The sequence below is a fragment of the Oncorhynchus tshawytscha genome, linkage group LG19 (genome assembly GCF_018296145.1).
Source record: "Oncorhynchus tshawytscha isolate Ot180627B linkage group LG19, Otsh_v2.0, whole genome shotgun sequence".
NCBI classification, from domain to species: domain Eukaryota; kingdom Metazoa; phylum Chordata; class Actinopteri; order Salmoniformes; family Salmonidae; genus Oncorhynchus; species Oncorhynchus tshawytscha.
The window spans coordinates 121835-133995 of record NC_056447.1 but is presented as its reverse complement, the minus strand read 5'-3'; the positions used below and the strand labels follow the sequence as shown (position 1 = coordinate 133995).

The 12161-nt window shown below is 41.7% G+C and overlaps 1 protein-coding gene across 1 annotated transcript; it reads left to right on the top strand.

The window, feature by feature from the left end:
* The first annotated feature begins 6809 nt into the window (after window positions 1-6809).
* Window positions 6810-8360, top strand: LOC112218183 (leucine-rich repeat-containing protein 10). The gene has a single exon (XM_024378772.1). The coding sequence runs from the start codon at window positions 7341-7343 to the stop codon at window positions 8205-8207; it is 867 nt and encodes a 288-aa protein (XP_024234540.1). The 5' UTR covers window positions 6810-7340; the 3' UTR covers window positions 8208-8360.
* The last annotated feature ends 3801 nt before the right edge of the window (window positions 8361-12161 follow it).

The window sequence follows — 12161 nt, the reverse complement described above, 5'->3', positions numbered from 1 at the left end:
GCTGTTTATCGTTGTCTCTGATTGGGGATCATATTTAGGTAGCCATTTTCCTCATTTGTGTTGTGGGATGTTGTCTACATTTAGTTGCCTGAGTGCACACAACAGTAGCAGTTTGTTCGTGCTTTTGTTGTTTTGTTCAGTGAGTTTCGGATTATTAAAATTATGTGGAACTCTACTCACGCTGCGCCTTGGTCTCATCATTATGACAACCGTGACACATATCTTAGAGATATAAGAAGGATCATTAAATGTGTATATATACACAGTACCAGTCAAAAGTTTAGACACATACTCATTGAAGTGTTTTTCTTTATTTGTACTATTACTATATTGTAGAATAATAGTGAAGATATCAAAACTATGAGAACACATGGAATCATGTAGTAACCAAAAAAGTGTTAAAAAATGTTATATTTGAGATTCTTCAAAGTAGCCAACCATCGCCTTGACAGCTTTGCAGACTCTTGGCATTCTCTCAACTAACTTCACCTGGAATGCTTTTCCAACAGTCTTGAAGGAGTTCCCACATATGCTGAGCAATTGTTGGCTGCTTTTCCTTCACTCTGCGGTCCAACTCATCCCAAACCATCTCAACTGGGTTGAGGTCGGGTGATTGTGGAGGCGAGGTCATCTGATGCAGCACTCCATCACTCTCCTTCTTAGTCAAATAGCCCTTACACAGCCTGGAGGTGTGTTGGGTCATTGTCCTGTTGAAAAACAACTAAGCACAAACCAGATAGTAAGTGTTTAGTCCCACAGTCCTTAGCTTAGTGATGAGCTTCGTGGGCACTATGATGGTGAAAGCTGAGCTGTAGTTGATGGACAGCATTCTGACATAGGTGTTCCTTTTGTCCAGGTGTGAAAGGGCAGTGTGGAGTGCGATTGAGATTGCGTCATCTGTGGATCTGTTGGGACGGTATGCAAATTGGAGTGAGTCTATTGTGTCTGGGAGGATGCTGTTGACGTGATCCATGACCAGCCTTTCAAAGCACTTCATGGCTACAGATGTAGCTTGATGGATTTTGCGACAGCACTTGAAGAAACCTTCAAAGTTCTTGACATTTCCTGGATTAACTGACTCCCATGTCTTAAAGTAGTGATCGGCTGTCGTTTCTCTTTGCTTAATTGAGCTGTTCTTGTCATAATATGGACTTGGTCTTCCACCAAACAGGGCTATCTTCTGTATACCACCCCTACCTTGTAACAACACAACTGATCGGCTCAAACTCATTGAGAAGGACAGAAATTCCAGTAATGAACTTTTAACAAGGCACATCTGGTAATTGAAATGCATTTCAGGTGACTACCTCGTGAAGCTGGTTGAAAGAATGCCAAGCGTTTGCAAAGTTGTCATCAAGACAAAGGGTGGCTACTTCGAAGACTCTCAAATACTATTTTTTTTATTTGACACTTTTTTGGTTACTACATGATGTGTTATTTCATAGTTGTATGTCTTTACTATTCTAGTAAAAAATAAAGAAAAACACTTGAATGAGTAGGTGTGTCCAAACAATTCCTGACATTTAATCGCAGTAAAAATTCCCTGTCATAGGTCAGTTAGGATCACCACTTTATTTTAAGAATGTGAAATGTCAGAATAATAATAGAGAGAATTATTTATTTCAGCTTTTATTTCTTTCATCCCATTCCCAGTGGGTCAGATGTTTACATACACTCAATTAGTATTTGGTAGCATTGCCTTGAAATTGTTTAACTTGGGTCAAACGTTTTGGGTAGCCATCCACAAGCTTCCCACAATAAGTTGGGTGAATTTTGGCCCATTCCTCCTGACAGAGCTGGTGTAACTGAGTCAGGTTTGTAGGCCTCCTTGCTCGCACACGCTTTTTCAGTTCTGCCCACACATTTTCTATGGGATTGAGGTCAGGGCTTTGTGATGGCCACTCCAATACCTTGACTTTGTTGTCCTTAAGCCATTTTGCTACAACTTTGGAAGTATGCTTGGGGTCAATGTCCATTTGGAAGACCCATTTGCAACCAAGGTTTAACTTTCTGACTGATGTCTTGAGATGTTGCTTCAATATATCCACATAATTTTCCGTCGTCATGATGCCATCAATTTTGTGAAGTGCACAATTCCCTCCTGCAGCAAAGCACCCCCACAACATGATGCTTCCACCCCTGTGCTTCATGGTTGGGATGGTGTTCTTCAGCTTGCAAGCATCCCCCTTCTCCCTCCAAACATAACGATGGTCATTATGGCCAAACAGTTCTATTTTTGTTTCATCAGACCAGAGGACATTTCTCCAAGAAGTATTATCTTTGTCCCCATGTGCAGTTGCAAACTGTAGTCCGGCTTTTTTATGGTGGTTTTGGAGCAGTGGCTTCTTCCTTGCTGAGCGACCTTACAGGTTATGTCGATATATAGGACTCGTTTTACTTTTGTGCCTGTTTCCTCCAGCATCTTCACAAGGTCCTTTGCTGTTGTTCTGGGATTGATTTGCACTTTTCGTACCAAAGTACATTCATCTCTAGGAGACAGAACGCGTCTCCTTCCTGAGCGGTATGGCGGCTGTGTGGGCCCATGGTGTTTATACTTGTTCATCTGTATAAACAATAGTTCACGTGGTACCTCCCAAGGATGAAACAGACTTGTGGAGGTCTACAAAAAAAATTCTGAGGTCTTGCTTATTTCTTTTGATTTTCTTCTGATTTTCCCATGATGTCAAGGAAAGAGGCACTGAGTTTAAAGGTAGGCCTTGAAATACATCCACAGGTACACCTCCAATTGACTCAAATGATGTAAATTAGCCTGTCAGAAGCTTCTAAAGCCATGACATCATTTTCTGGAATATTCCAAGCTGTTTAAAGGCACAGTAAACTTAGTGTAAACTTCTTCTGTCCCACTGGAATTGTGATACAGTGAATTATAAGTGAAATAATGTATGTAAACAATTGTTGGAAACATTACTTGTGTCATGCACAAAGTAGCTGTCCAAACCGACTTTCCAAAACTATAGTGTGTTAACAAGAAATTTGTGGAGTGGTTGAAAAACAAGTTTTAATGACTCCAACCTAAGTGTATTTAAACTTCCGACCTCAACTGTGTACACTACCGTTCAAAAGTTTGGGGTCACTTAGAAATGTCTTTGTTTTTCATGAAAACATACATGAAATGAGTTGAACAATGAATAGGAAATATAGTCAAGACGTTGACAATAATGATTTTTAATTGAAATAGTAAGGGTGTCCTTCAAACCTTGCTTTCATCAAAGAATCCTCCATTTACAGCAATTACAACATTGCAGACCTTTCGCATTCTAGTTGTCAATTTGTTGAGGTAATCTGAAGCGACCAAGATTCCTGAAGCACCTCCCACAAGTTGGATTGGCTTGATGGGCAGTTCGTACGTACCATACGGTCAAGCTGCTCCCACAACAGCTCAATAGGGTTGAGATCTGGTGACTGTGCTGGCCACTCCATTATAGACAGAATACCAGCTGACTGCTTCTACCCTAAATAGTTCTTGCTTAGTTTGGTGCTGTGCTTTGGGTCATTGCCATGTTGTAGGAGGAAATTGGCTCTTATTAAGCGCCGGTCGGGTATGGCTTGGCATTGCAAAATGGATTGACAGCCTTCCTTCTTCAAGATGCCTTTTACCCTGTACAAATCTCCCACTTTACCACCACCAAAGCACCCCCAGACCATCACATTGCCTCCACCAGGCTTGACGGATAGCGTCAAGGACTCCTCCAGCATCTTTTCATTTTTTTCTGCGTCACATGAATGTTCTTCTTTGTGATCCGAACACCTCAAACTTAGATTTGTCTGTCCATAACGCTTTTTTCTTCCTCTGTCCAGTGTCTGTGTTATTTTGCCCATCTTAATCTTTTAATTTTATTGGCCAGTCTGAGATATGGCTTTTTCTTTGCAACTTTGCCTAGAAGGCCAGCATCCCGGAGTCGCCTCTTCACTGTTGACGTTGAGACTGGTGTTTTGTGGGTACTATTTAATGAAGCTGCCAGTTGAGGACTTGTGAGGCTTCTGTTTCTCATACTTGTTCTTGTCCTCTTACTCAGTTGTGTACTGGGGCCTCCCACTCCTCTTTCTATTCTGGTTAAAGACAGTTTGCCCTGTTCTGTGAAGGGAGTAGTACACAGCATTGTACGAGATCTTCAGTTTCTTGGCAATTTCTCGCATGGAATAGCCTCCATTTCTCAGAACAAGAGTAGACTGATGCGTTTCAGAAGAAAGTTATTTGTTTCTGGCCATTTTGAGCCTGTAAACGAACCCATAAATGCTGATGCTCCAGATACTCAACTAGAGAAGGACTAAAGAAGGACAGTTTTATTGCTTCTTTAATTAGCACAACAGTTTTCAGCTGTGCTAACATAATTGCAAAAGGGTTTTCTAAAGATCAATTAGCATTTTAAAAGGATAAACTTGGATTAGCTAATGCAACGTGCCATTGGAACACAGGAGTGATGGTTGCTGATAATGGGCCTCTGTACCCCTATGTAGATATTCATTCGAAATCAGCCGTTTCCAGGTACAATAGTCATTTACAACATTAACAATGTCTACACTGTATTTCTCATAAATTTGATGTTATTGTAATGGACAAAAAATGTGCTTCTCTTTCAAAAACAAGGACATTTCTAAGTGACTACAAACTTTTGAACGGTAGTGTATATATATATATATATATATATATATATATATATATATATATATATATATATATATATTCCCCATATTTAACCTCTACTTCCATATATACTCCCATACATTTTTTAAACTGGTACCGGGCTACCTTCATATGAGTCTTGTGATGCTTCTGGGTATCCTAGAGCAAATCCGGCATGTACGTGTTTGTGAGACTCTCACCTTTTGGTGGTGGGGTCATATCAGTGTGTAGTCCAAACGGTTTGGATGCTACAGACGTTTTCGTGAGAAGAACGATTTTTGGGGTGACTCCTATTCTGACAATAACCAGCTGTAGTTCTGCCACCTTCAACCGCAGGTGCGTAAAGCTGATGTCTGCTGATGTGGTAGATTGAGACACAGCCCATTCAAATAAACTGATATCTCTAGCTTAATCAGACGTATATTGATCGGGATGTTTTTATCATGCTAATTAGTTTGTAATGTGCTAATTTTATTGTGCTAATTAAAAACTCCAGGGGGTTCATTATCGTACTCACAGATCCTGTGGTGCAGCAGGAATGTCAGGTTGCTGGCGACCGAGAGGTTGTGAGTTTAAATCCCAAGTGATGTTGACTCCCAAGTAATGCACACTTTGCTGGTCTGCGAAACCATGTCCATCATTATCATATTTCCCAGCATGCTCTTTTGCAGTTAGATTTTTTTGAATTGTTTGTTTCAATATCTGTTTTGGCATGTAGATTGATTGATTAATTTATCTTGTGCTACACAAAGATAAATAATTGACCTTTTTCTAAACAAATTCAATCTGTTAGTTGGATATATTGCACCTGTTATTGAAATGGTTGATCTAGTTTAGATTGTTTAGCTAGTCTGAAATATGTATCTTTCTAACCCTAGCAGTCATTTTGAATGCTGATTGTGGGAATCCACTCTGCCTGGATTCCAAAAGAAATTAAACATCACTTTGCAAACCAGTATAATGTGACTTGATGCTGGCTTTCCTTTAGCTTATGCTGGTCACCAATGTCCAAAACACAATGAAGGCTAGTCACCAGCAAAAACACAACGAAGGCTAGTCACCAGCAAAAACACAATGAAGGCTAGTCACCAGCAAAAACACAATGAAGGCTAGTCACCAGCAAAAACACAATGAAGGCTAACCAGCAAAAACACAACGAAATTAAACATCACCAGCAAAAACACAATTTGCAAACCAGTATGAATGTGACTTGATCACCAGCGAAGGCTAGTCACCAGCAAAAACACAACGAAGGCTAGTCACCAGCAAAAACACAACGAAGGCTAGTTAGTGCTGGTCACAACAATGTCACCAGCAAAAACACAATGAAGGCTAGTCACCAGCAAAAACACAACGAAGGCTAGTCACCAGCAAAAACACAATGAAGGCTAGTCACTAGCAAAAACACAACGAAGGCTAGTCACCAGCAAAAACACAACGAAGGCTAGTCACCAGCAAAAACACAACGAAGGCTGGTCACCAGCAAAAACACATCAATGGCTGGTCACCTGCAAAATACAACAAAGGCTGGTCTGCCAGTGAAAAACACAATGAAGGCTGGTCTGCCAGCATAACCAGCTAGACCATGCTGGTCAGACCAGCTTGACCTGCTAGACCATGCTGGTGTGAGCTGTGAGTGGGACCTCACACACTCACAGCTCACACCAAGTCAATGTGAACGAAGCAGACAGGACTCCCTAACCTGGGGTTGACGAAGCCCAGACCACTCTGGCATTTACACCCCCCTCATACACTGCTTTACTTTTTTTGGGAGGCTGTTACTTCATTTTCCACTCCCTACAGCAAACATTTCAAACCACCCGATGATTTACTGGTTTTCCAGTTTGACCAAAACACTCTCTGGCTCTCTCACATGGCTGCCTGCAACACTGTGCCATAGCTCAGAAACATGACAGGCAGCCTCTGCTAACAGTCACAAATTCTGCACATCATAGTGAAGGGCAAATGGCCACTTGTGTGGCGATGTTAAAGGTATGAATCACAGGCTGTGTGAGGGCTTGTATACGGACGGAATGTAGATGACCTCCCATGCTTTCTTTATTTAACACCTCTTACACTTATCAACTGACTACATTCTGTTCTGTAGACCATAGCCCACCCCCCGCTCTCTCCCGTTATGAAGACGGGAAAAGTCATTAAGCACAAATGGGGAGGAGTGAGCAGCTCGTCATTTGCTTTTGCTTGAGAGGCAAAGCTCAGAACCATAGACAGACAGAGAGAGAGCCAACAGAGGTCTGTGCAAGGGTATGGGAATATCAGCAACACTTTCACTATGTGGGATACAACAATGGCATACCACTATTTGGGGGAACGCTGGCAAACATAATTTGGAAGTCTGTGTTTTTTGAGAGACCGTCAAGTATAATCTCCAGTTTTGTGGGGGTCACAACAGAATTGGCTGATGCATGGACCGGTAGCTTGACATTGGAATTGCCTTTCAGGGTTTCAATCAAGTCGTAAGTTATTCACTCATATAGTGTGATATTTCATGTTTTATTCTTGTTTTTTTCTATAAAATAGCAACAGACTTGACAGCTTATATTGCTAAGTAATCATGAAAGATAAGGAATGGACTTTCCTGGACTTTCTTCCATGAGCCCCTCACTCCTCCCTCACCTCTGCGGCTAAATTAGAGGTGAGTGAGGGGAAGCATCAGGTTGAGGACAGGGTGTTCATGATGGGGAACGTCATGCATGGCGCTGTGGCCTTCATCCCCTCCGAGCGCTGCCAGCGTTTCCTGGTGGGCGACCTAAAGGAGATGCCTCTTGATCGGACACTAGACCTGAGCAATTTCCAGCTGCGTCGGCTTCCTATGGCTGCCTGCCTGTTCAATGAGCTGGTCAAGCTCTACCTGAGTGGCAACAACCTGAACACCCTACCTGCAGACCTGCAGGACCTGAGGAAGCTGCAGCTACTAGCTTTAGACTTTAACAATTTCGAAGAGCTGCCTGCGGCGGTGTGTCAGCTACCCCAGCTTAACATCCTGTATCTGGGCAACAACAAGCTCTGGAGCCTCCCCCGGGAGCTGCGTGAGTTGAAAGAACTTAATACCCTTTGGTTGGAGACAAACCGCTTCATTGAGTTCCCTAATGTGGTCTGCGACCTCTCCAACCTCAAGACCCTCCATCTGGGTTACAACCAGATAAGCAAACTGCCCATGGAGCTCAGTGGGCTGAAGGAGCTGAGGAGTATCTGGCTAGCCGGGAACCAGCTGTTTGAGTTCCCGCCAGTGTTGCTTGCCATGCACTTTCTGACTGTGATTGATGTGGACAGCAACAACATCTGCCGTTTCCCCGGTCTCTCCCACTTGCAGGGGTTAAAACTGGTAATCTACGACCACAACCCCTGTGTGAACGCACCTGTGGTCGGGGAGGGGGTCAGGAGGGTTGGACGCTGGGCGGACAGCTCAGATGATGAAGAGGATGGTGAGGATGGGTCAAAAGTGTGTGAGACGCTGACTGAGGTGAAGGAGCTTGCCACAGAGCTTGCCTCAGAGGGAGAATTGGACACACTACTTGAAAAGGTTCGTGGAAGAATCTGACCTTCAGCAGTGGATAGGCTGGAGAACAGGATGCCAGTCAAGTGGAGCACTTACTGGAGAGCGGCCATTTGTCTCGGCATGTTACACAAGCATGCAGGCCTGATGGTATTGGCTTCCAAATATGGTAAAGCCAATAATATGGACCTAAACACAGATGACAAATAATAAGCTATTACAATTGGTTTTCCATCATGATGAAACATGGACCTCATGAAAAGCTCCAGGAGAAATCTCACATGAAGTTCTCTATTACATAATTGTCTGCAGACTTGAATGAAATTGTGGCTAGTTTTTAGATAATTTAACAGGTGATTATCCAATTTAAATAATTTATGGAGACATGAAGAAATTCTACCAGGTGTCCCTATTCATGAACTTTTGCTGGGGGCAGTATACTGTTTGTATTGCATTGAGTACAGAGCAAATTCTCCTGTGTTAAATCAATACTGACTGTGTTAATTTAACACTGGCCATGGCTACACAGGTCCACACTTTTGAGTGTTAAATGAACACTGTGCTTAGTGCTGACACTATTACACTTTGTCAGTGTTAAGGAATGAAAACTTTCAGTGTTGTGCAATAACACATTATATTGTATTTTTACCCATTGCACCAAGAGGTCAGTATCTCTTGACAAGGTCACACAGTTGGGTTAAGGACATTACAATATTTTTTCAAGTCTTTATTGTAACATGCTCTTATGTAAGAGTTTATAAAAACTTCAGAACTGGAAGCAGACATGCTCAAATGTTTATTAACATAACTATAGACCACTTAAACTAGTACAACGCTTCCACTCACAGGTGGCCAAAAATACCTAATTGAAAGCCACGTCCCAATAAACCACACCTCAAATATAATTTCCCAGTGTGCCTTGCCTTTTCGAGTGAATTGTATCCTTAACGCCCATGACTGTATTAGTTAGTGACAGAGACATCGTTGTTAAATTAATTCCTTTTCAGTCCTGTGGACTTCAAGTGGGTTCCTACTGTAGGCAAATGTTATCATTAAAATTAAACTGTTTATGACAATACATTACATATATCATAAAGACCTTACTTTGACGGCCAAGTTTTACCCTAACACAGAGGTGTTAGGAACCTCCTGGTTTACAGGCCACATCAGGCCTGCAAGTCATATTATGCTGGTTTGCTAAATTATGTGTAATTTCTATTGGAATCCAGCCAGAGTTAGGACAGCCAACAATTTAAAAAAATTATTTGCCCGCATCCTGCGTTAATAATGATTATCAGGGTTAGGAACATTGATAAAAGAGACTACCTAAACCATTTAAACTGGAACAATGGGCGCAATAAATCTACATTGAACAAAAATATAAACGCAACATGCAACAATTTCAAAGATTTTACTGAGTTACAGTTCATATAAGGAAATCATTCAATTGAAATCATTGAATTAGGCCCTAATCTATGGATTTCACATGACTGGGTATACAGATATGCATCTGTTGGTCACAGATACTGTAAAAAAAGGTAGGGGCATGGATCAGAAAACCCATCAGTATCTGGTGTGACTACCATTTGCCTCATGCAGTGACATCTCCTTCGCATAGAGTTGATCAGGCTGGAATGTTGTCCCTAACCTCTCTAATGGCTGTGCAAAGTTGCTGGATATTGGTGGGAACTGGAACACGCTGCAGTACACGTCGATTCACAGCATCCCAAACATGCTCAATGAGTGACATGTCTGGTGACTATGCAGGCCATGGAAGAACTGGGACATTTTCACCTTCCAGGAAAAGTGTACAGATCCTTGCGACATGGATTGCAGCATTATCATGCTGAAACATGAGGTGATGGCGGCGGATGAATGGCACGACAATGGGCCTCAGGATCTTGTTACGGTATCCCTGTGAATTCAAATTGCCATCGACAAAATGCAATTGTGTTCATTGTCTGTAGCTTATGCCTGCCCATACCATAACCCCACCACCACCATGGAGCACTGGGTTCACAACATTGACATTAGCAAACCGCACACCCACAGGACACCATACCTGCTGTCTGCCATCTGCCTGGTACAGTTCATGGATTCATCCGTGAAGAGCACACAGCTCCAGTGTGTCAGTGGCCATCGAAAATGAGCATTTGCCCACTGAAGTCAGTTAAGATGCCAAACTGCAGTCAGGTCAAGACTCTGGTGACTACAACGAGCACGCAGATGAGCTTTCCTGAGACAGTTTCTGACAGTTTGTGATGAAATTCTTCTGTTGTTCAAACCCACTGTTTCATCAGCTGTCCAGGTGGCTGGTCTCAGATGATCCCGCAGGTGACAAAGCCAGGTGTTAAGGTCATGGGCTGGCGTGGTTATACATGGTCTGTGGTTGTGAAGCCAGTTCGACATACTGCCAAATTCTCTAAAACAACGTTGAGAAATCAACATTCAATTCTCTGGCAACAGCTCTGGTGGACATTCTTGCAGTCAGCCTGCTAATTGCAACTGTGCAAAACTTGAACAATCTGGGGCATTGTGTCGTGTGACAAAACTGCACATTTTAGAGTAGACTTTTATTGTCCCCAGCACAAGGTACACCTCTGTAAAGATCATGCTGTTTAATCAGCTTCTTGATATGCCACCCCGGTCAGGTGGATGGATTCATTAAAATTTTTTAAATGTTATTTATCTTTATGTAGCATAAGATGAATCAAACAACGTACATGCAAAAACACAGATATTAAAAACAATTGTGAGAAAATCTAACTGCAGTAGAGTAAGCATGAAAATAGTATAATGATGGGCATGGTTTTGATGGGAATGTTTTACTCTCCACAGAGTAAAACTGACACAATCACACTCTCATATTCAACACTTTTTATTAACACCACCACCGGGGGTTCTTTTACCCCAATGAGTGTTAAATTCACTCTTAGAAAGTTAAATGAACTCCTGAATCAACACTAGAAATGTTACACTGAAAAATCAACACTTGGTAACACTGGTCAATTTGCTGTGTAGATATTATTTTCATGAAAGGATTGTATATACAGATATTGTCGTCATAGGCTCTTACAGAGCTGTGTTGAGACACTTCTTAGTTATCAGAATTTACATAGACCTACTTCATTTTCCAAATTTCTTGAGAATATGAAATACTGTCTCAACCTGCCAAGCCTTATTTCGGTGAGGTGATTAACATCTTTGATATATGGTTAAAGTCAAGCTACATCTTTCATCCAGAATGATGCATAATTTAGGTTATATGACTGGTAGGGCCGTAGATTTGATTTAAAGGTGTTTAATGGTTTTTTAATATTATCACAGGAGCTTCTTACCTACAATAAAAACACAGCTGTATGAGACTAGCTAAAGAAATGACACACAGGTTAAATATTGTGCTACCTGAGAGAACACTATAAACCCCAATGTGCTGTCGTTACTCAAAACATTGGAGGAAATCTCTTGCACGTAATATATCTCAGTACAGTTACTTAAAGTGATCTTGTAGTCGTTACTCAAACCAATAGAGTCACTGTGACCCTGTAGGCGGTCCAGATTTGGCGTTTTATCAGCTTGAACATTTTGAGTAATGTCCCCACTAAGGCCATATTCCAACTACGAGATATGAAATGAGTCTGAGAAGCTGTGGCGAAAGAGCCCACTGTTACATCCTTGCCTTACCTTTCGTTGTGGCTGGCAATGCAACATTCTTGGTCACAGTACCCACTATAGCCAGTAAACACAATTATTCAACAATGACAGAAACCTTTCTTCTAAAACACATTACACTTTCAATAATGCAAAAATTCTCAAGCATGTGGAGACACAGTTGGTTTTGTTTTCTGGTCTGTAGGCTACACATGACATTTTAGCTTCAAGAGAAAAGCACAGAGTTGCTAACAGAATGTCTTCAAGTAACATTAGTTTATCAAAAATGAACAATTAACCTTCTCATACGAATATAAAAGTACACTGGGTCTACCTGAGGTTAACACA